Source organism: Paralichthys olivaceus, chromosome 18 (assembly GCF_024713975.1).
Source record: "Paralichthys olivaceus isolate ysfri-2021 chromosome 18, ASM2471397v2, whole genome shotgun sequence".
Classification (NCBI taxonomy): domain Eukaryota; kingdom Metazoa; phylum Chordata; class Actinopteri; order Pleuronectiformes; family Paralichthyidae; genus Paralichthys; species Paralichthys olivaceus.
Genome location: NC_091110.1, coordinates 7,365,206 through 7,389,962, shown reverse-complemented (window position 1 = coordinate 7,389,962; position 24,757 = coordinate 7,365,206). Strand labels below are relative to the sequence as shown.

At 41.2% G+C, this 24,757-nt stretch overlaps 1 protein-coding gene across 7 annotated transcripts in view; it reads right to left on the bottom strand.

Annotated features, from left to right (window-relative positions):
* Positions 1–206: 206 nt before the first annotated feature.
* LOC109626415 (carboxyl-terminal PDZ ligand of neuronal nitric oxide synthase protein) overlaps positions 207–24,757 on the bottom strand; it is a 53,302-nt gene continuing 28,751 nt past the window's right edge. For 5 of the 7 annotated variants that reach the window (XM_020082354.2, XM_020082356.2, XM_069513191.1 and 2 more), the window contains 6 exons: positions 24,154–24,295; positions 21,958–22,127; positions 18,043–18,204; positions 16,143–16,347; positions 13,969–14,287; positions 207–2,931 (listed from right to left, as the gene is read on the bottom strand). In XM_020082354.2, coding sequence (XP_019937913.2) covers positions 2,382–2,931; positions 13,969–14,287; positions 16,143–16,347; positions 18,043–18,204; positions 21,958–22,127; positions 24,154–24,295 — 1,548 coding nt within the window. In that variant the 3' untranslated portion in view covers positions 207–2,381. Of the gene's footprint in view, positions 2,932–7,038; positions 7,334–13,968; positions 14,288–16,142; positions 16,348–18,042; positions 18,205–21,957; positions 22,128–24,153; positions 24,296–24,757 lie in introns of all 7 variants that reach the window. The other 2 variants (XR_011239069.1, XR_002202533.2) reach the window with 2 other exon arrangements.

The window sequence follows — 24,757 nt, the reverse complement described above, 5'->3', positions numbered from 1 at the left end:
TGTGAAGGCTTTACAGTTTGAAGCCAGAACTTGGTCGGTGGATAAAATTGTTTGCAATGCTGCGGTGATGAGATATTACATTTTACATGAGGCGGCAGGTAAAAAAAAAAACATGTGATGACAGGTAATTTCAGCAGGAAAAAACAAAGACAAATCATATGAATGAAGATGTGTTGTGCATAAAAAAACACAGCTAAGTACTGGAGTTCTTCAGCTATTCCTCTTTATTCATTTTTCTTTCATGTGTTATTGCTTTTTTATCTCCCTGCTTGAAGTGATGTTGAGAAAAGCCTCATTTCCGGGTGTAAATTCGACTGTGGCAATTTTACACCTGCACCGTAACATGGCCCCTCTTCTCACCTCAGCTGCATTTCCTCTGGCGTTCATTAATTGTCACTTCTATCTGTCACAGGTTAAAACTGTGCGTTAAATTGAATTCAACATTATTAAACAGTGCAGTAGACTCTTGCTGCACAAGCTAAAAACGGGAATCTTAGCTATAAAAGCCAGGATGTCGATACATTATTTTCATTGCTAGTTTACCTGGTTATTTTGGTATCATTTTACCCACCGATGTATCACATCTATAAAAGAAAGCCTACATATGTTTAGATTTTAAAATATTCAGCAAATATTTACATTTGAGATGGAGTGAATCAACAGAACTGTTTCTGTTGACTGACCGATCAGTTTATCGTTTCATTTTCCTGTTTTCATCTCTTCAGAAAAATGACAGTTGTTTGTATAAATAGGCCAACATATTGATATAGGGCTATATTCATTATTGATTAGTCTAAGTCATTTTCTTGATTTACTAATTGTTGGATTTATAAATTGACAAAAAATAGAGAAAAATGCATGTGACATTTTTCTACATTCATCAGTGACAACATTGACTGTTGGAAACTCCAACATACAAAAAGCAAATTATCATATTGGAGAAGCTGGAACCTGGTAATAGTTAATATTTTTGATTGAAGAGAAAATGGTTTATTACCAAATTAGTTTTTTTAGTATGACCTACTTATTGATTAATGGATTATCTGTTGCAGCTCTATATTAATTTACAACAATATAGTCAAAACAATGTTCCCAACATTTAGGTAAAGAAAAAATTTAAATATAAACTCCATGTGCAGCAGCAATGTCATAGTAATTTGTCTTGAGAGCTTTAAGAGCAACAGATTTTCTTGTCGTTCTGGAGAAAGAAAAGATAAAAATCCATCTGCCACACTGTCATTCTCCAAGGCCTGATGTGATTCCCCAATTATCCTCCCACTGAGTCCGAGGCTTCGTTTTATAACTGACTCCCTGCTCAGGGAGGTGCAATTCAAAGCTTTCAAGGCCGATAGCTCTCTGAGGGTTTGCTTTCGTCCTCTGTTTCGCAAACCTAAAATCGTTTTCGTTCAACGACAAATCCCTTTGTTTTGAAGGAATGCCATCGTGCTACATACAGAGTCAATAACACAGAATACACATTCCCTTTGGCTAACTCTTCTAAAGTCTGACAAAACCAAAAATACAAGTTGCACATGCTAGAACCAACTCAACTCTGACAAAACAAAAACCTACTGCACACCCACAAGTGGACGTGCATAAACCCAAACTATGCCCTCATTCTCGCCTTTTTCACTTTTCTGACTTCCTTGTTCTTTTCTTTCCACCAATCATCTAATCAGGTGCTTTTCAGAAAACAAGGCTCCTCCCAAGATCACCATCATCACTGTGAAACTCTCCACATCAGTTTGCACCACAGCGAAGCATCATACAAGGTAATGTTTTAACGTCAACTACTAGCAAAAATAAAATGCATTCCCTTATCGTCTTACGGTAAATGATGTGAGACTAAGGCCGGAGATACACGTTAAAACTTTGCGTACGCACCATGGCTGCCTTGCTTATTCTGCGTCGGTAGCAGGCAAATCTGGAAGATTGATTTGAGCAGAGTGCTCTATAATCTTTGAGTTCGGTTGTGTGCCCTCTACTGGAATCCTCCAGTAACACGCGTTGTACCTAGAGCAAGTAGGTGAACAATAACGTTCAAGAAGCAGCCAGTTGCGTATGCGTTGTTAAAAAGCAAGTATACCACAGGGCTTACAGTGCAAGAGTTGCTACATGTTTTCTGCTCAACATTCTAGTTACTAAAAAGTAAATTAGAGGATTAATTTCATTACAAAAATACTAAATCTGTCCAATGGCTAATTTCATTTATACACTTGATTATTAATGCTATGTCTGTACTGTGTCACAAGTGGACAGAATAATTAAAGGTCCTGAAATGGAGCCCAGTGCAAACACAAGAGGGTCTGACAGTAAAGTACTGCATTAAAAGCTGATTGAAGAACATAGTGATGAGGTCTTCAGGGGAATGTCAGCCTGTTCTAACTCCGCTGGGGGACGTTAGGGTCTTCCTGGTTGTTCTCCAATAGCTCGTCCTCAGAGAAACTGATGTGAAGGCAGGTATCATCCGCAGGAGAGAAGGGCAGTGGTTGCTCATAGTGTGAGGCAAGGACGTGGTGCTCAGCAGGGTACAACTCGGAGGAGAGAACTGCTTCGCTTCTCTCCTCCAGGGGACTGTCACAGCCGCTGGACGCTGTCAAAAATGTCCCGCGGTCCCCAAACAGGTCATCGTCATCGCGCAGAGGCGACAGCAGGGACTTGGTCTCGGAGCGAACCCCCGAGTCTTCGCTGGTCGAGCAAGAGCTGCTATCCCCGTTGCTGAGGGAATGGAAGTCAGCAGAAGACAGGGAGCTGGGGGTGATATCCGGGAATGAGAGGCTGCTGCTACGGCTCGGGGCCCCATCGTTAGCAGAGATCTCTTCGGGCGTGGGCGCAGCTGTGACTTCTGACCCAGGGGACAGAGTTCTGCTGGCCCGCTTACGGTTCAGGGAGGGTGGTGGAGGGTCAAGTTTGGGGATCGTCTGTTTACACCTGCAACAAAGAGAAGAGACGCACTGGTTAGTGAAGTCTGATTGATCAACATGCTGAGTTTTTCTGGTTTTGCTGATTTTTGTCTTCATGTCTTTTGTGGTGTTTTAGTTTAAAAGACTCTCAGATTGCCATGCTCTCAAACTGTAAGATCACTTTCTTGAATAAAGAGGGGAAAAAGGAGTATGACAATAAGCCTGAAGCCAGTGTTCCCCTCCGTCAGTCACATTATACCCCATTAACCTGAGCATTCGCAGGCTGGTACTAGACAAGACAGTAACACTCTCTCTGCAGGCTCCCTGTTGTTTCAGCTGTCTAGAGACTTATCTACACGCCACAGCTCCTCTGCGGAAAATATAGAGGGACAGGGGCAGAAAGATGGTGGGGGAGCGAGGAAAGAGCTGAAGGCTTTACCCTCAGACTCGCACACCAGAAATAGCTACATTGCAGTCTCTCTGATAGCACCACAATAACCCCATGACAAGCACCAGTGCACACAGCCTCACAATCATTCTCTCGGAAAATGAGTCCTGACACCAGACGCACTAACAAGCCTCACTTCCTCCCTGACTCCTCCCATCTGTTTTAACTGGTGGCCGCTAACTTTGTTCCCCTGTGAAATCCTGGTCTGTGGTTGAATCCTGGTCACCGTAATGAACTTATGTGAGCTGCTGATTTATTTACCGTCGCCGCTTCTGTGCAAGGACGGTGTTGACATCTGTAGCAATGACAGACTTGTTGTTATGCTGCAGGGAAACCATCAGCAGACATAATTATCTGCCATTTCCTATCCTAACAAATGCCAAATGCAGCACTATAGGATAAAGGTCATGACCTCCACTGGCTCCTGTGTGACAAGTGGTATCATTAGTTTTTATGAGCCAGGCTGGTGGCATGGCTCTTTGTGTCGGTCAGGATCACTTATCAAAAGGAATGCCATGAAATGTAATACACACACACGCCTGGAGCATGAGTCTTCAAACTTTGTGGGTTCTGAGCACAGGTTGTGGATAAAGATGGATGACAAGTCTCTACTTCCTCCCACTATCCAAAAATGATGCCGTATTGAATATCCTGGAAATGAACTCTGCCATCTTGCACGTTTGTGAAGGGAGCCATGGTCGCAAGTTCCCACTGATAAAAACTCTTGAGCAACTACAAGGTAGTCTCAGTTGTCAATCATGACCATGTTCATAACATCAAATAACTAAATAAAACAAAAAAAACTGAGAAATTAGCACAGACAGTATGATGAGAACCTATGGCCCATGTTCAAACCATTAACATGGAGACAGGGCTGTCACATTTTATTAAAAATTCAAACATTCAATCGAACGAATCAAATGATAGTCTTGAAACGTGTCAGACTGAAGTGATCCAGCAGAGGGCGATCACCATCATCTTGATCTATTGCATGCCCACATGACTTGTCAGTAATCTTATGTTGTATCGCCATGAAGATGGAGAACGCCAGCAAGCAAAGCCACCATGAGCAGAGAATCAAATTTACACCAGAGCATCTACACCACAAACGTCAAATAAACAATTTGGGACATGGAGGGATTTATGTTCTATACTGCAGCCAGCCACCAGGTGGGGATTGGAACGCCTTGGCTTCACTTTTCGTTCATCTTTATACACAGTCCATGGCTCTGAGTGAACTTAAATATTGAATGGATCCTTTTAAATATGCACATTAGAAATAAACAATTACGTGGAACACCAATTCCATTCAGCTGAATTTAATGTGTGGTGCCAATTAGCAAACATTAGCATGCTAAAACAGAAATAAAAATATCAAAGATGCTAGTATGCTGACATTAGCCTTTAGCTCAAAGCAACACTGTGACACAGGCCTGAAAGAAGTGCTGGTTTTGTATGAGAGAGCAGGCTGGAAATGCAAATTTACATATTTAATTTAATTGTTTGATTTCAGGAAGTTTATAACAAAATAATAATAATGCAGTAGCTGACTGTTCTGAATCAAACTAAAACCCTTTCATTTAAAATATACTGATATATCTCTTGTTTTCTCCTCTGGGGTAATAGTGTTTTTATGGATTATAACAGTTAAACGCTTGATTCTTCTGTGGTTTCATGTGCAGTTTTTTTGGCAGGTGTGGGGATTCATTTACATCTGGATCAAGAAGCAGCCGTCTTCCTTTCCTTCTTTCTCAGACTCATTATCATAACTTTGACTCAGCACTCCTTTCTGTCACACTGACGCCCCTCTTCTTCCTTCCTGCACCATGTCTCCCTCTCTCTTTACATCTCTCCATTCATCTTGATGTAGTGTGGAGTCATTCAGCCTATACCTGCATCTCAGCCACTGTTTTCTTCCCCCCCCCCTCTGGCCCGACTTTTCCAATCTGCTTAATTTGGAAATTCAATCTGGCAAATCTATAAATCAAACAAGGACGGACTAACAGAAATAAAGGTCAATTTAATAATTCATATCGTATTTGTGCGAGTTCTGACAATAATCAATATGTACAGCGTCTCTGTGGCAAAGACCAAAAACAGAAATGGTATTTTGAGCTTTAAGTGCAACATTTGATTTTCTTTGACTACGATCTTTTAAACTGTTTAATATTTGAGGCATTAGAACACTTTAAAATGTTGATGTTAAGTTACAGACCACAGAACTTGAAATTCCCACTCTTCTTAAAAAGCAGAGTTAATTCCACTTCAAACACATTGCTGTAGAATATTCCTGGGATCACACAGTTGTCAGTGAAAAGGACTCAAATCCTCCAGTGCTCATTATAACACAAGTGCAGTGCAACACCCGCTCTTCAACTAAAAGATCATTATGAGCCTGTTCAAGTCGGCCCACTTACGGCAGCTCTCATAAAATGATATTGCATTTTATGGCTAAAGAATAATATCTACATATTCCACCTGCTTTCAGTTCTGCATGAACTTAAAATAACTTGCAGGGACTTAACACAGTGAGGTTTTTTCTCAAAGTAAGATTATCATTTTGTGGGTAATGCAGATGAAACACAGGCTGTATGTAAAGCTGGATGACACGTCTCTGCTTCTTCCCTCTCTCCAGAAATGAAGCCAAAATATCCTGAACACGAACGCTGCCATATTATACATGTATCGGTCTCGCCGATACACGGGTTCCACCAATCGTGAGTCAGTCTCAGCTGTCAATCAGCATCAAATATCTAATCAAAACCTAACTGAAAAATGAGCGCTGGGAGAACTAGTGTGATGAAAGTCTACCTAAAACATTTATGGCCTTCACTGCAGCCATGACATCCATCTTTATATACAGTCTGAGATAAACAGGTTTCTTATCTGTGGTGTGTTTAATTGTGGCTGGAGGGCATCAGAGAATAAGAGCAACATCAAAAGCCACAAAATACACAATATACTTTTTACATGATCAACATGTTACATATTTGACTTTCCGGTTTATTTTTCTGCTGGTTAATAAAATAGAATTCTAATAACTTTTCATTTAGATACTATTTGTTTACAGTTATTACCAGCCACAAAAACAAATGGTTTTGTTTCTCTATTGTGCCTTTCTGTTGTCATGCAATAGCAGAATATGTGAGACCTCTGATGTCACATGGCCTATTATCTGGAAGATGGTGATTTGGTAAAATTCAGGAAAAGAAAACATGCATAGAAAGAAAAAAACACCAAACGAAAACGCGACACAAACGCAGCCATAACACAGTGAGTGTAAGACAGGAATATGAAGACATACTTCTCTGCCGCTGCTCTGACAGTTTTACTATTCAGCCTGAGCCTTTGCTGACAAAATACCAAATCCTGACAAGAACATTTCATCTCTCCTGCTGAAAAGTGTGAGATGCAAAACAAGTGCTCACAGTCCAAAACACAGACAGCGCTGTACTGTGCTCCACACATGCGTGACTCACTGATTACCTCCATGCTAATGTGGTTATGAATTTGCAGAACCACATCCGCATGTAAATGGGAGGCTATTATGCAGCCATTAGCAGAGGAATCACTAGTGAGAGCCACACATGAGCCAAAATCACCCACACTGTTCACCCACCACATGCCCAGTCCCATGCTTGTGACACACACTGGTTCCGCATGCTGGTTGTCATGAGTAATACTCACATAGAGGGAGGAGAAGGGGCAGAGAGAAGGAAGAGAAGGAGGAGGAGGAGAAGAGGGAGCTTAGGCAGTGGTAGAGAGCCTCCCATGCTCCGAGGGAGAGGCAGGTTGGTGCAGCAAACGATGAGGGGGGGGGGGGGATGGGGGATGAGGGGGCGATGGGAAGCACGAGTTGTGGGTCTAAGGCAGCTGCTGCCCGGGTGTTTATTCTGAGGGTTCAGTTTGTGTGTGCGGATTGTAAGGGAAAATGAGGGATGGTTAGATGAGGAAGAGGATGAGCAGGCGTGGGTCCTCGCACCTGTACCAAAGAGAGGCAACAGTTAGACTACAGAGGAGCCATTTAAAGATATTAGAGATGTTCCGATACCCGCATAGGAAATGCCTGCGATTCTGCCAAAACATGCGAGCATCAGCGAGTATACAAATCTGTTTTTCCAATCTGATACCACGACTTTAAAGTATATTAGTTTCACCTAAACAATTTTCTTTTCCCTGCAGTCGCTTCTTCTTTGCCTCCTTAAAAACAGCAGTTGTGCTCTGATGCCACTGGCAAGTACCGTTTTACAGCAGCGAGGAAGTAGTGATTTCCAGCAGTTTATAGTTAGTCAGAGCAAAGTTAAATGTCAATACTGTTTATTCTTAGATTTGTGTATTTGTGTTCTTCAGTTGTAACAGTCTAGATGATAGAGGATCTATGACATTCATTATCTGTATGCATTTGTTTTTCAAAGGGTTAAACTGAGCCAGGCCATAAAAAATGATAGTAATCAAAACTTCCATACAGAGTTAGGAAGCTTTTTTTTTTTTAAATTTTTTTTTTAAATTGCACTGGTTTTGGACTGGTACTTAGCATCAGCTGGTATCAGACTCAGTTTTCTGGGAGGGGAAAAATGGTATCTGAACATTTCTAAAAGGAAACAAAACTAAATTTAAAAGCGAACACCAGTGATCTCGCTGGTTTGAGCTCAATACAACCACTATGTGAAAATCTTTAACATTTCCAACTGGGCACCTGCAATGTGTAATATCCAAAATACAGATCCAAGCTGGGGACACTGAGATGAGTGGGCTGCAAGCAACACAGAACCATTTCTTTAGGTCATTTTTCTACAAACGGACCTAACAGAAAAAATGTTTTTGTTTCAAGCTCTACATTGCTGAGGGCAGGCTTGACCTCCTGCTCATAACATAATACTGGCCACACTCCAGGTTTGTGCAAAAAGTCACATTTGTTGCTACATCAATTTTTAAACTTGCTAAAGACTCTGAAAAGTAAATCTAGTGACAAAGGCTCCATGTTGGCAAGCTTAAAAAACACTTAAAAACACCACCTGATGACAGCCAATTCATGTTGAAAGAGCAATGGCCAAAGGGAAAACTAAATTCAACCAGCCGACCCCACTGTCAGTACACTTCCTCCTCATATATGTGTATTTGTTATTCAAACCCATTTCTGTCTTTTCTTTTATTGTAGGCTTAATGTGCAAATCATATACATTTGTGCCAAATCTGCTTAAAGATTCTGTTACATGTCATATTATGTATATTGTATGCAACACTCAGGGACACACGCTAAAATTCACTGTGCAGCTGTGCAACGACAGTAAAGGCATTCTATTCTACGTGACATTTGGCTGACTGATGGTGTAACTTCCCGACTCAGTCAGCGGTCGGTCCAGCCTAAAAATACACATGCTTGGTGTGCCAGGTTTTTCTCTGCTGATCCTCCTTTATGCCTAATAAACGTCACATGAAAATCAATACAGACACCAGAGAAGCAAAGGCATTTCAGAAGTTTAGACAAATACTAGTGGTCTCTGCAGCACAGAAAGAGCTCAGTAATATAATTGTCATCATTATCATTATTAGCCTTTGTTTAACCAAGTTAGTCCCATAGAGATGCAAAAATCTCTATGAGAGAAATGGACAGGGCCGAGAAGAGCACCGACAGTTTCCACCTCAAATCTAATGAACAGTCAAACACACAGCAGATTAATGACATAAATGATATGATGTGAAAAACTTGCACACAGACAACTTGGACTCAAGAGATTTGACAAAAGCTTCCATCTTTTTCGATGTTACCAGGTTTCGCAGCTGAAAATCAGTCTGTAAATTATTTCATGTATTTTGTAATTTTAATTTTGTAATCTTTCCAAATTCACTGGACAACAAAGTGCAAAATGCCCATTCTCCTAACCACAGCATGCTCATTAACTTGACTGTTAAACATGAATAAAGCAGACACTCAGTACTAGAGTTTGGAAAAAGCTTGTTGCTTTTGCAAAGGAATTAACACACAACATCCATCTAAGTGTTTGTGGGACGTTAAAGGTCCAGTGTGTAAGATTTAGGTGAAAGGGATGAAGTTTTCACTAGAGTGTTTCATCTAAATTGTTCTGTCTTTACCCTACAATGAGCCCTTTACATTTAAACACTTTATATTTACACTGGGAGTGGGTCCTCTCTATGGTCATGTTTTTTAAAGTCCTCCAAACTGGACAAACTAAACACCTTTTGAGTTCTCATGAAAATGTAAGGCTTCCACAGGTATTTTTCATGTTTGGAAGGAGGCAGTGAAGTGAGGGGTATTCAGCTGGAACATGCAACCTCACCACTAAACTCTACACACTGAACCTTTATGCGTGTGAGTGGATTAACGTGAGGCATAGATGTCAGATGGAATTGTTTGCAAAACGGAAACCAGCTGTTCTCAACCCTGACTGACCCAATCAAAAAATATTCAGTGACTCGCAGGTTGACGCTCCACCTCTTCAGGTATCACATTCAGCGAAACACGAGTCTGAAAGCAGATAAAGCTCACTGCAACCCCGTAAATACATAATTTTCTATCTCCGAACGATGTGTGCAGCAGTGTGTGAAGCTCCAAATGCACAAGCAACATCTTCCATTAAAACTCCAATCAGATCACTGCAATCGGATTACTGACCAACGAGGCTGCCGTGCAGCTCTGACATACGGATGACATTAATGACGAAGGAGGGAGAAAAAAAGGGAGATGGGAGATAAGGAGACGGGTCAGAAAATGTGATTATGCAACACACAATACTCTCAGAGAAAGAAAGTGTAAAGGAGTAGAGTCTATACGATGCCAGAGGAAAACATGACTCACTCGTGAGTAATATAGTTGAGTGTTCATACAGTCTGGCCACCATATGTGTCTTTTTCTGCTCTGTGTGGGCAGTGCTGCAATTTTTAGCAGCGTGGCTCCTGGGATCACAATGTGGGGCTGAACTGGATCTGTGGTTTCACACTGAATCAAACCATCAGATGGATTGCTGAGAAATGATCCTGCAGAGAATGAATCCTATCGTCTTTGTTGATGCGTAACTTGTCATCTAGCAACACCATCAGGTTGAAAATTGTGTTTACTTTTACAGCTACTGGATGCATTACTATTACATTTGGGAAAGACTCATGGTCCACATATGACTTGATGGATTGGAACATAATGTACTGATGTTCATGGTTCCCAGATGTTGTTCCCCTTTATTGAACTATTGGTGAGCCCGACTTTTCATCTAGCTACACCATGAGGTTTATATTTCTGGTTTTGATTCTTATATTTCTACAACTATTACTGTAGACACATTAATTTTCCCCACAAGATGAATTTTAACAGTGAAAACCAGAAATGCCACTCAGAGCGCACACCTCCACCGAGGTGCAACAGCCCTTAAATTCCATCAAGCTTTCACAAACACTCAGATATAAATACTGTCTTCCTTGGTCACTTGACTTCAGCACCACTGGCAGGTTAATGTTCTCACTTGGTACATAACATCTTGCAGACATTCAGTTCTAGATGTTCCCCGTTTCATTTAGTGCCACCATCAGGTTTACATTTCTAACAGCTTTGGTGACTTCCTGACTCTGCAGCAGTAACTAGGAGGATGATAAGGATGACATTGAAGCTAAAACACGGTGTAAATGATGCTGTTTCAAGTCCAATTCAGTTGCATTTGACATATTATATCAAATGTTTGTGAGCCAGCATGTTAGCATTAGTACAATAGTAGTACATTCTCAGAGCTGCTGATGGCCATCGACTCCACTAGATTGTGGGTGTAACTCTTAAACTGTGTTATTTACTAAATGTAATTTAAATCTACTATGACATCCTACTTTGTTTTTTCTGCTTGTTGTGTAAAGAGTGACTCATGGTTTGTTATAGTGTTGACTACAATGCCAACATACCATATGCAGTGTTCATACAGTGAAGTGCCCGAGGTCCCAGCTGGTGTTCACACACATGGCTATGGTCCATGTTGGGCGGTAATGCTTGTGTGATGCAGAGCTAAACGGCACTAATAATGGGAATTGAACTGATTCTATTGCTCTGCATGGGCAGCACTGAGGAAGAGGAGACACGGTGAGGGAGAATGGCAGAGGAGTATCTGTCTGCTAAAATATGGCCACTCAGGCTGTAAACATTGATTTGCTAGGGAAGTCCAGAAAACAAAAGCAAATAGAAGCAATAAAAATCTGGGGGTGGTGGTGGGAGGGTAGAGGAGGTGGACTGCACCAAAAGTAATGCAAAGAGTTTGGCAGGAGGGGGACACACAATAACATGATGCAGCTGGAGTTTCCATTTCTGCAGCTCTCGTCTTTTCCTTTGCTTTATTGGTTGTGTTGTGTCTAAAACACTGTCTTACTTTGAATATTTTTCTATGACCTTGGATTCAATCTATTGACCTGCTACTTATCATAATTTATGGGTTTGATTTTTTTCGCCCTCTATTGACAGCTGACAAACGTTACCAGCAAAAACACTGGATATTCCTTTTTTGATAATTATTTAAATTTTAATTAATTTTATTCAGTTTTATTGGATTGATCCTTCATTGTAAAATTGGATGATATTATTTATTATATTGTCTTATTCGAGCCAATAAAGGAGGAGGATGAAGCAGAAAATAACGTCACACAATGAACACAAACTATCCTTTTGGTGCATTGCTGAGGTGCTAAGACAGAAAACAGACCGTGGTGAAGCAAAGAAGCTCAGGAGGAAAAGAAAAGATGCTGGTTCATATTCAACTACAAATAAAGGGAAACAGAGGGACAGTCTGGCACACCACACCTCCCAGATGAAACTGATATTCAGATGGAAATGTACAGTAACAAAATGTCTCTTTGGAAGAGATCTGAATTCCCCTTTTGTCTTTCCTTTTATTCCCCCTCTCTGCCCCTTTACATGAGAAAAATGTATTCTGACATATGTGGGCGGGTCGGGTTTCAGGTTGTGAATGGGACGGGCGCTGGGATTGGCCGAGATGCCGGGGCTGCAGGAAACCACAGGATGCGAGTCTGGCAAAGCAGCGGACACACGCATATACACAAAAAAAATTCCAAAACCTATGATCATGCCAAACACTCCACCACTGAGACGATTCCAACTCTGTATTGTGTGTAACTTTAACATTCTCTTCTTGGAAATTGGACTGCTGATCGTTTTAAAAAAACAAAAAGAGGAAAGATGAATTATGAGTTAAGCATGAGTGAGAAGAAAAGAAACAGACCTAAAGAGTTTATTCTGTGAGCGAGCTCTGCTTGATCTAACGTAGGGAGTCTGTTCTTTTTAACCACAGCTGGTCTTTGTGATGCTTTTAAAGAGATTAAAAGCTAATTTAGATGCAATTACATGCTGCGTCTACATATATGCATTAAAGTAAGAAGTTGCTGTGTATCACTGAGCTGCATTCAGAATAAAAATCTCTTCATAAAAAAATGTGGAAGAAAATGAGAAATAGAACCAAACATCCCTGAATGGCAAAACCAATTCACCTTTTTGCTCTAAACATGTTTTAATGGCTTCTTCAAAGCCTGGGAAGAAAACAGGACGGGAGGTAAAGCTGATGGAGTTTCCATGTTTTAAATCTCATTCTCTGATTCGCTCTTTCAAGCTCCAACCTGATCCCCTCTTTGTTTGTCTGACCCCAGCCCTTTTGTCCCTGTGTTCTCTAATCCCCTGATTATAGTCACACTTTCATTAGCTGCAGACTGTTTCTGCTGAGATGAGCTGTTCTCCACTAATAACACTAAAAGCCCCAGCTGCATGTGTCACACTGTGTAGAGTGGTTACCTCAAACACAAACTGACTGGTGCCACATAAGGATTGTTTAAGTTCTTTGCTATTTATACCGTGATTTCATTCATGGTTCTTTGCAAACAGAAATAGCCAAGAGCTGATTTGGCAAACTCTTAAAAGATGTAAACAGATATTGGCTAAGACAAATTAAACTGTACCCCAAAGCTAAATGACTCATAAGCTGTGTCTCAATGCAGGGGCTGCATCCTTCAGAGGCTGCATTTGAAGACCGGTTGCTTCAGAGATGCGAAGAGGCTGTGACATTTCAAAGGCTCCTCCAAATGTGGCCGAAAAATGCTTCCTTTCATCCCGGAGATATCAATCCTCAATCAAGGGCATCAAAACTTTATAATTTCCAACTGCAGCCCTGTTGCTTTGTGACAGCAATAGGAGCGGGACAAGGTGGTGACATAGTAAACACGTAAAGGCTCTGTAGACCAGGCCGCCTCATTTTGGTTCTGCATTCACTGTCTATGCAGAAGGATGCTCCCTTGAATTGAGACACAGCTATAGACTTTATATAACGACGGATGATGGATCATCACATCTTCCTGTTAAAAAAATATCCAAAAAATCCTGGTGCCGACATTTTGCACTTTCGACATAATCTGGAGCCAGAGACTCAGCTTCATACATGGGAAACAGGAGTAACTAAGTTTCACGCAGACTGTTTACATGCTTGTTTTAATGGCAATGACATTTTCATTTGCTACTGGACGTAAAGATATTGCTACACTACACCCATTTTGGTCGTTTGTGTTTTGTTTCAGTACTAACAAGCATCGTTTTCTCTGCAATCAACACAAGGTCAGCCCACTTACTTCTCATCCACGTTGTCAGAGTTTCTCGGTGTGAACGGGACGATATCAGTGCAGGACCTCTCCTTGTCGTCCACTGCCCCGTTGGCCCTGATGAACGGGTCCAGGCTCCCGTTGATGGACGCGGCCGGCGTGGCGCTGTTCTCCAGGTTGAGCAGGTTGAGGTAAGACTCGGCGCAGTCCACCTGCGTTGGGGAGAGGGAGGTCTGCAGCAGCCATGCCGGTGTGGAGGTGGTGAGCTGGTCCGGGGACTGGTTGTAGTGATTCTTCAGATTTAGAGACAGGGACTTTGCTAACGTAGAGACGGATGACTGCTGAGCATCTGGAATAGATGAAAGAAATGAGTGTCAATAATAAAAACAAGAGAAATCAGGAAAATCCACCTAAAACCACAACATGTTCTCATACAGGAACAGAGTGTGTTAGTGGAAGCACATGGAGCAGGCATATCTGAGATTAGCTAGAGCAGCACTTTCCATCAGGAGGTCTGACATGATTAATACAAGCATGAAACATGATGCGTCAGGTTTAAAAAACACCCAGGGCAGAGCTGGGACTTTATATACATTCGGTTCCAAGTGTGTGTACTTGTACGTCTTTGTGTGGACCTATTCACAACAAATTAAACCCACCTGACATAAGTACACATATATGGACTCTATAGGGTTTGACTGAGAGCTCAGACTTTCTAGGATCAGGGTTAGAATTAGGTTTAGGTGTGTGTGTAGTTATTTTCATTCTGACATGACAAACCATTCTTCGAGCTGCTGTAAATTCATCACATAAAATCCTCCTTTACCAAAATAACAGTACAATCAAAATTCTCCCTGAAAGCAATGTCACTGAAATACACACCTTCAGAATACAAAATGTTTGCTTTAATCAAGCATGCTAGTGACAACAGTCAGAGTCCTGAGGATTTATCCCAATGACTGTGGTGATCCCTTTCCTCCTCTAGCCCCAGCATCATGTTAACATTTGTGAATTTGAGTGAAAGCGGAAAATTATCAGATGGAGTGCAGTGAAATTTGATTCAGGCCTTGATATTCCCCGAAGAATAACTTGTAATTACTGATCTAATTACCAATTAGCGATCCCCTGACTTTTCATTTAGCATCATCAAGTCAAAATGCTGAACCAAAAAAAAAAAAAAAATGCTGAAGTATGTGAGCAGTTTACTCAAATCACTGCTTTGTCTCTGTGCAGCCACAGAGTCACGACTAGTGTCTAGTCTTAATGAATACAATTTACAGGCAAACAAAGTATGAAAACTTTGGAAACACTGATTGGAATCTCATTCATGGTCATTTCAAATATTTTCAGTTTATTATGACACTGACTCAGGTCAGAGGATCGAATGAGTAGAGGGTCCTTCACTGTGACCCAGCACAAAGGACAGCTGTGGCTCAGGAGGTAGAGCGGGTCATCAACTAACCAGAGGGTCGGCGATTCGATCTCTGATTCATCCAGTCCACATGCTGAAGTGTCCTTGGTCAAAACACTGAACCCTAAAGTGCCCCTAACAGCTGTGTCCACAGTGTGCGAAAAGTGGGTGAATGGGTTAATGTGACTTGTAAAGCTCCTTGAGTGGAGATCACACCGCTAAAAGGAATGTGGCCATGTGAGTCCCACACCACCTCCAAATGTGGTGAGAGTGATTGGATCTCAAATGCAACCTCAATGCATCGTGGGTGCGTTCACAACTATACTTGTGTCTCATTATGATCGAATCATCCAAAATGCATCTAATTGTCAGCTTTGAATCATCTTTCATTTCTTCCTCAATCTTTAATCTGAATTTGACTGAGGATCTGTGACTATTCTCAGTGTGATCAAGACTTTTTCAACATTAAAAATATTCTCCAGCATCTACAATGTTGCTCACTCCTGGCAGGGTGTTTTTGTCTCTTTGACATGTGAAGTGAAATGCTCATTTGAAGCATGACCAGGTGGCACAGAAGGAAAAGCACTTGCCTTCACTCCCAGGCATTTGTGGTTCTGCCCCATCAAGCACAACTGACACTGTTGCAGACAGGAAGTCAGTGAGGGATCATGGTCTGTGTCATGCATGTCGTCATCATCATCATCCCCAAGCCAACAGGGGAGAGTGAAACTAGGTCTGCAGCAGATATGAGGACCCTGACCTGGAGTTTCACGCCTCCTCTGCAGTAACTTACTGTGGCCATTCTCCTGAGGCTCCTGCTGGGACGGCTCTGGTTGTGCCGTTTTTGGTGAATGGGACTCCAGCTCTTTCAGCTGCTGCACGAGCAGCGCCAGGTGCTGCAGCAGGTCCCTGTTCTGCAGCAGCAGCTGGTGCACGCGGGCCTGAGCCTCCATACGGGCGGCGGTCTCTGCTGCCATCTGATCCTTCAACAGCTGCACCTGCAGCAGGAAAACAAAGGGTGTTTGTGCACGAACATTTGATTTGATGCAATAGCAATTACAGTCATTGTTTGAATCATTATTATCTGTCTCCACTTAATAACACTCAAGTTTGAATTTTTTCCCATTGAATTAAAACTGGTTCATAATCCTGCTCATATGTTTAATCCTTGGACTGAGACAAAGTAATCTTAGGACGGTGTTTTAAATTCACTGACAGGTTGATTTTGATAAAGCAGTGCAATCAACAGTATCGGTTATGAAAGTAAACATGAATCTGTTGCAGTTCCTCAGATGTTGTTCAAAGGCTTGTGAATCTCTTGAGATGTTAAAGAAACATTTGTGCATTTTTAATTTCAGCACAGGTTGTTTTATCTAATGCTGCACCACCTGTCCTTGCATATCTGTGTTGCTGCTGCCCCCTAGTGGAACGCCCTTAGTATAAGACATACAATGCTTGGGGAAAACATGGTAAACTCACAGCCTATTGAGATTTTATTGTGAATAAATAATTAAGATGAAGGACACCACAAGTGTTTTTTTTTTATCCTCGGGGCACCTCAGTAAAGAGAAAGATAGGATTGTGACAAGGAAGCAAATTACATTGTGCGTTAGGGAAAACATGAAAAGTCTTAGGTGAGGAAATAATTCCAGTTTTAATTTACAACATCTGCTCCGTGTAGTTTCTCACAAAAGTAAAAAGTCAGAGTTGCTGTATGATGCACACGTTCAGTGACTGTTGTGAGCTATGCAGTGTTGGATGAGGTTAATCCACAGCATAAGTCATGATCAACTTGTCAGGTGTAGCTGGTGAACTTGGCCGTGCCTCTGAATTTAAAGATGAACCAGTCTGAGGGGAGCTGAAATGATCACTCAAGTGACAGAAAATCTTAAAACAAAGATTCTATGATAAATTTCCTTTGCACTGTATGTTATTGCAAACAGAGGATCTGTACATTTTGGACTTCTGGTCATCTCGGAGCCCATGGTCGATTTTCTGACGACAAATTATCCTCTGGAGGAAATGGCCAATATTTTGGGGCTTCCGGTGTAGACAGTGTATATCTGCTCCAGGCCTGTCTTCACCTCACTGTACAATGTTTACAGTCTGACTGGCTACATCAGACTAAAGTTGGAGTTTAGAGACGACATGTAGGACCAGATTTTTTCACAACTAGCGAGTTGTAAATGTTGACATTTTTACTTCTCAATGAACAGCATATATATGAATATGATGAATTAAAAAGCCAATAGCTGAGGCATCATGGTCAATGTGTTCCACATCATCTGCTCTCCACTCCTGCAGGCAACCAAAGCCTGCTCAAACCTGATTTGTCTAACTAGAAAAAAAACAAAACAGAAGGTTTCTAGCTCCAAAATGTTGTCCCTCACCTACAGATTCCCAATAGTCAACATGCAGAATCTGTTTGGAGATCAGATCAAACTCACAACTATATGAGTTCTTATCTGGACTCTGGGAGCAGCTTGATGTTTCATGAACCAAATGACTGATTGAAAACACTAAATGTTAAATTAACTGATGGTGAAAATAACCCTACTTAGAGAGAGCATTTGTACTGTGGGTCGAACAGACTGTTAAAAGATTCTCACTTTGGTCATGGTGCATTTTAATCAATATCTATTTCTTCCCGTGAGATGACCCCCACAGTGAGATTGTTGACGTCTGCTTCTCACCTGAGCGACGGCCACCTGCGTGTGCTGCTGCTGCTGCTGCAGCTGCTGCTGAAGAAGCTGCAGGTAGTGCTGCGACGCCAGCGGAGTGAGAGATGGGGAGCAAGGGCTGCTGGGAGTGATGCCTTGAGAAGTCACAGTGAAGACGGATCGTCGATCAAAATCCTGACCACAGACAGAAATAAACAACAAAAATTAATTATTGATGGAAGGGCTATAGCAGTAAAAAAAAAAAACTGAACTGAAATCCTGCTTCTAAATCTCATACATCATATTCCCTGACACACTCAACCTGAACCTTTAAATATAATCAAAGGCTCAGTGGTTTTCAACGTCGGGTGTTAGAACACATTTTTCATCCTGGCTATAAGAAGCCATTTTTAGATCAATGCAATTAACAGACCAGTCGGATGGAAGCCACCCAGTCGTCTGAACCCGAGACCAGGACTGAGAGCTGCTGATCTGAAGCTCCCCACTGTAATTTCTCTTTAGAAATGGAATTATCTCTTAGCTCATTATACCACACACTGTCTTCAGTCTCCTTCCCCTGTGGATTTTAGATCAATTTCGAGATGATCTTTGATGACACACGTGTCCAGAAGAAATAGATGTTGCTTAATCCGCTTTGCATTTCAGCCCCTACTCACACAGCAGCGACAGAGCTAGTGTGTGTTAATGTCACCTAAGATGTGTGGAAGTGTGCATGTGCGTGTGTCTGAATTGCTTCCTTCATCAAACCACTAGAGGGCAAAGTAGCACAATATAAAGTGCAGCACATTCACTTCAGTATCAGAGGGGCTGTCCGTCTACTATGAATAAGAATTCCATTTAGGAAAATTCAATTATCTATAAAGGTCTATAAAGAGCAGATTAAAACCTCATTACAACTTAAAATTTTCAAATCTCTTGAATATTTTATAATTCTACAACGTTATTTAAAACGTATCTCAACTTTTTAAACAGCTACACAGAATACACATACCTTTTTAATGGTCATAGTGGTGAAATGATAGAAAAGCAATGGGAATCATTAGACCTACAATTCATTAAGTACATGAAACTAATTAAAATTAACATTTTTAGTTGGACTGCCTACCTGTTAAAACAACTTCTGAGTATAACTATTCATTAGCATGGCCTTGATGTAGATAAATTGCAAAAAAAATCAAGGCATGGATAAAACAAAACATTTATTTAAAAAACATATTGTGACACTTGTCCCTTATGAGTCAATGAGCGTCCAAGCAACTGTAGCAGTGACAGTGTTTGCTGCACATCAGATGATGTTGTAGTAAACACATGGAATAAATTCCAGAAGCAATATTTAAGACATGATTATTAACTGACTTCAATGTTTTTAAAAATACTAATTGGACTAAATAGCTGTGACTTAACCACCACAGACTGAGATGTTTATTTTGTCTCCCGATGTGTCGCTTGTTTGCAACAGAATCTTGTATATTATGTCTTCTGGCCCGTCTCCCCTTTTCATTATCCTCATCTCCTTTTCTTTCATCTCTTTCTATGATTCATCTCATCCCTCACTTCTTTGCTTATCTGCAAGGAGCAGATGCTCCTGAACCCCTCGTGGGATTATGGTGGCGTTGCTGAGAAATCAAAAAGGAACAGACTGGGGTTTTTTGGGATTAAGTGTCCCCTTTTTACAGCCAGCAGAAATATTCAGGTTCCCGACTCAAATCCCGCTCTCTCTCCCTTTATCAGCACGGCTGCGTCTACCACACTCGCTCTGGTGACAAATCCAAAGGAACAGATCATGACACGCTAAAAGCCTGCAATGTTCCCATCTTTTTCATTCTGTCAGAGTCAAACTGTTACTGAAAGATCTTCATCAGTTCCTGAATTCAAATGGATTCAGAGTCTGCCAAGATATCATCGTTCTACCTCATGCACCAGTGACCGGGTGGTTTCATATCTGCAGCATCTCCTGCCAACCTGGAGCTGTGTATGAAGTCATGAGAGCTGCAGTCAATGATCTGGTCAGGTGCTGCAGAAGATGACAAAGCACTGCGCTGTACTTTGATAGTTTAATGATCCATTTGGCAGCGCTGTGCCCAGATAATAGCATCAAAACATACTCCAGCCAAAGTAATGAATCAACAGAGCACAGTCGATATCCTGTAGCTGTAAGAACAGAGAGAGTCAGGAGCAAAAACACACTCATTTAAAAGTGGGTGCTGGAGCTATACCTCACCCTCCAGTGTTGATAACCTTCACTGCCTCTGCAATTAAAATGAAATGTCATGAATGGTGTTGAGGATGGCTGTTGCTGCTGTGAGGCTTTAGCTGTTCAGTGACCGTGACAAGAAACGTTGCCACAATAAAAACGGATTGTAAACGTTCAACGGAAGCCCCTGTCGGACGGATGAGCAACTTTGGAAACCCCCTGCACCTTTCTGACAGTGGAACTGGGTCAGCTCAGATTGGACAGCAGGATTTCAACTCCTGCTGTTTTCCCATTTCTAACACTTTATCTCTAAGAAAGAGCACAACATTATGAAGACTGAAAACGTGCCTTGTTACACCAATATTTGAATATTGCACCTTTCCTCTGACAGCCGGCTTTTTACTGTACATTGATTTAAACCCTGATCTAACAAAGCGCAGTGATTACGGATCTATTTGTTCCTGTGAGCTCACCACAGCTTGACCCATAAAGGATAGACAGGTCCCATTAGCTAGACCGTGTTCTTTGTACAATGTGTTAAGGGCATATTGTGGGGGGGGAGGTGCAATGACTCAGCAAACTGTACTGTCCATTCAGGCAACTTTATTGACAAATATTTACTGTCAATACAGACAAGTCTCCACTTCCTCTCACTATCCAGAAATGAAGCTGAACTATCCCGGATAGGAACACGTCTTTGCAGGCCAAACATGATGTTTCAGCCCTTTTTACAGCATCAAATAACTAATTAAAACCACACTAACTGGGAAAATTAACATGAAGTGACACAAGAGCCTATTGAAATGACAGAAACCATCTCAAGTTGTACCCTGCAGCTAACAATCTGACATCTAAAGATGGAGTACATGTCTTCCCTTCCACCTGTTGTACAAACATGAAGCCAAAATATCTGGGTGCCACAATCTTTTGCTGTCATTTGGAGCCGGATCCTACGCAACAGCATTTAAAAAAAAATGGTCGGAGGTATGACATTCATTCAAGACAATTTGACTTCACTTTAGAGGAGCTGACATGTCATCCATCTTTGTATACATGTGCCACACTGATATTTTATAAAAGGCAGATGAACTTTGCCTTAGGGGGTCAGGAGTACAAGTGATTATCTATAAGCCATTTCTCTTCCTGTGTCATGCATCTGTTTAAAGAAAGGTCAAGAGAATCAAAACAGGAAGAAGACATAACATGGTGAGGCAGAAACCCTGAAGGAGAGCTGCATCAGCCCCTACCTGTAGTGAGATTTAATCGTGAGAGACATCAGGGCAAAGAGAAAAGATGCTACAGCCTCCCCCTCCTCCTCCACAGCCCCTTTCCCTGTCTGTCACCGACCTAATGAAACAGCTGGTCACTGCTTGGACCCGAGTTGCCCTGTTCCCATTTTCTCTCCCCCTATTTCCCCACAACCCTCTCATCAGCATTAACCGGTTTTGACACAATTGTAAGTCACTCATTCTGGGATAACAGTGTTTGTACAGTTATGCAGATGACACATATTTACATCACCAGGGGACTATAATCCCACACAAGCTCTCAACAAGTGCATTTAACCAATCAACGCCTGCAGCTCAGTACATTAAACACTAAACAATAACAGAAAACTACACTCGTCTTAACATAAAACTTGCTTTATGTATAGAAGTAGCAAATACACAATTAAAATGTGTCAAACTCAAGACACAGGCTCCAATTAATATTTTTACCCAACAGTATCTTACCATGATGGTCTGTCCTGGTTTCACCACATTCAGTTCAGCCAGACTCTGCAGAATTTCACTGACGGCCTTTTCACACAGTGACGTGCCGGCCAAAGAATCCTCTCCTCCTCGTCTTCCTCCGTGCTTGCCTTCCTCTTCCTCCCCTCGCTCGGCTCCCGTCAGTTGACGCCCTGTAGAGGGACACGGTCATGACAAGAAAGAAAAACTATCACCCTCTGGATTTTAGTTTTTAATAAGAGGGGAAAAAAGCATTTTAGAAAATATGTTTCTGTCGTTAAAGACAAATACCTCTCCTGTCTCTATGCTTCAAAGCTATCATCACTAGCCTGCTTAATTAGCACAAAGACAGAAAATGGGGAAAGTCTCTTTCTAAAGCTTGATGAAATGTTTTTTATTTTAGTTTTAAATTTAGTAAAAAGAGCTGCACAGAAAGAAACTGTTTGACAAGGGGTTGTATTAAAACGGTCTTATTCCAGGTGAAGCAAACCTGACCAGCTGATGGCAACAGATTTACATGAAATGCTACTGATAGTCCGAATATCGGTGAGTTCTTGTTAAGAGATGCTCAGAATATGCTAACACTCACTCAGCACCAAGTATTTAGTGCAATTCAAAATATAATACAAACACATTTGAAGATTTTTTAGAGACAAAGTTTAAATCATACAATGCCCATCAAATTATTATTATTAAAATAAATATACAGAACCCTCCTTATATTATACTGATGCCACATGTCATTAACCTACTGCATGATTACAGTTTATATAATAGATGCAGTTTGTGGTCTTTTGCTCTGATGTGTCCAGCTTAGTGGGACAATAATGAATAGGAGTCTATGAAAACCGTACAAAAATGGACACACTAATTTATACAACTAAACCTTAAATTAATGCTATGTTGAGCACACAGTATTTTACTGTCACAATCTCCTCTGCATGTCACCAGCTCCAGCCCAATGTCAGATAACTATTCATCCCACTGTGCAAATTACAGTCATTACTGGGACCAGTGACAGCCGCTGTCTGCTGCCGCCCACTGATGTGAAAGTTAGAATCCAGTTACTTCTCTCCACCTTGTAACGTGGAGGCTTTTATAAGCAACACTCAAATCAAGATTCTGTCTTAGATCTGAACACTCCAGTGACCAGACTTCCATGTGGTTATATCATTGAGCTAATTTAATGAGCTACTGAGGTGTGATGGTTCCAATTAGGCCACAAGGAGGCATGTAATCAACAAGGGGAAGATCGAGGACGGTCGCCATGTGAACAAAATGAAGGTTCATAAACACCATGTTTTCCACAATAACATTGTTCAGGCCCAGTGTTAAATATAAAGTGCTTCTCTGAGAACAATGGTTGTATTATTTTTGTGAGAAGCCAAAAATACTTCTCTCTTATACTCAATTTAGAAATGTTAAACGTAAGTAACTGCAGCTTTTTAGTTGTAACAGAATTGTTTTTGCATTTTGGTGTTGAAACTAAAGCAAAACACCAGATATAGCAGCTTGTGCACATGCATAGACACAGTGCTCTATTTATATAGAGCCTTAATTGATGCGTTCACCTAATATTTCATGTCAAAATAGCTGCATTATCTACCAACATATCAAATTCACAATGTTTATTACCTAAAAATCTGAAAGATAGCCCAACCCCAAGACCCCTTATTAAACCACATTTAAATTCACTTGATCTGGATAATTAAATTTGCCTGTCACCTATCTTGATTTATGGGTGGGATGATTATATTTTTCCCACCAAGCTCCAAATGTTATTAACGTTACACCCTATCCTATACTATGTTCAAGAAAGTCTCAAGACGGACTTCTGCTCCTGAGTGAAGGTTGTAGTTTTAAACTCTTCATGAAAAAAAACAAACACATTTTACAAACTTCACATAGAACAGTAAAATGGTATACCTCCTCATCTGCACCATGCATAAGTAATATGTATTGATGAAAAATATATTGCAGTTATTATATTATATTGTCCAGCCCTACACAGATGACATTAATTTTGTGTCTGCTTTAAATAACGTCTTTTAATATTCTCTGATAATCATTTCCATTTTATTACACAGTTCTCTGTAGTCATGAAAATCTGCTGTGATATTTTTAACCAAAAATGTGTGTTATGTGCAGAAATACCCTGTGGATAGCAGATAAGGGTAAAACATTTCAGGTAGACCTCACCATCACTGCTGGGCTCCTCTGTTGATTTATCACTCTCTCCATCGGCCTGTCCGTCTGCATCCTGCTCAGCGTGCTGCAGGCTCAGCTTGTGGCACACCTCGAAGGCCTGACCCACTGTCCGCACTATACGCATGGCCTGCGTCTGAGGGAGAGATGTTAAAGATAAAAGGTCACAGGTAAATGTTAAGAGTATTCTTTTCACTCCAACAAACACCACAGCACTGACCAGTGTTCTTTCACAACCTGCTACCTCTTTGGTCAGACTTAATATTATGCACACACTCCATCATCCTTGGCTTCACTTCTGCAGGACATCATTATTACAGCTGACTGGTGTTAGCAGACCTCCAAGCCAAGACAGCAGTGACTTGCAACAACTGCAGTAACACACGTACATCTTCAGACAGGTATAAAGAGATGCTTGTCTGGAATGTGCAGTCGTGATCCTTGTCCTCGAGTACATCCATTCTGCATTCACTGAAAGCTGTGGATGTGCAGTGCGAAGCCACCGGATATTAACTGAGCCGCAAGAAATTAAAGCTCAAATTTAAAAACTAAAATTGATTAACTCGGCTGACGAATCCAGGAAATTAATTATGGAGTA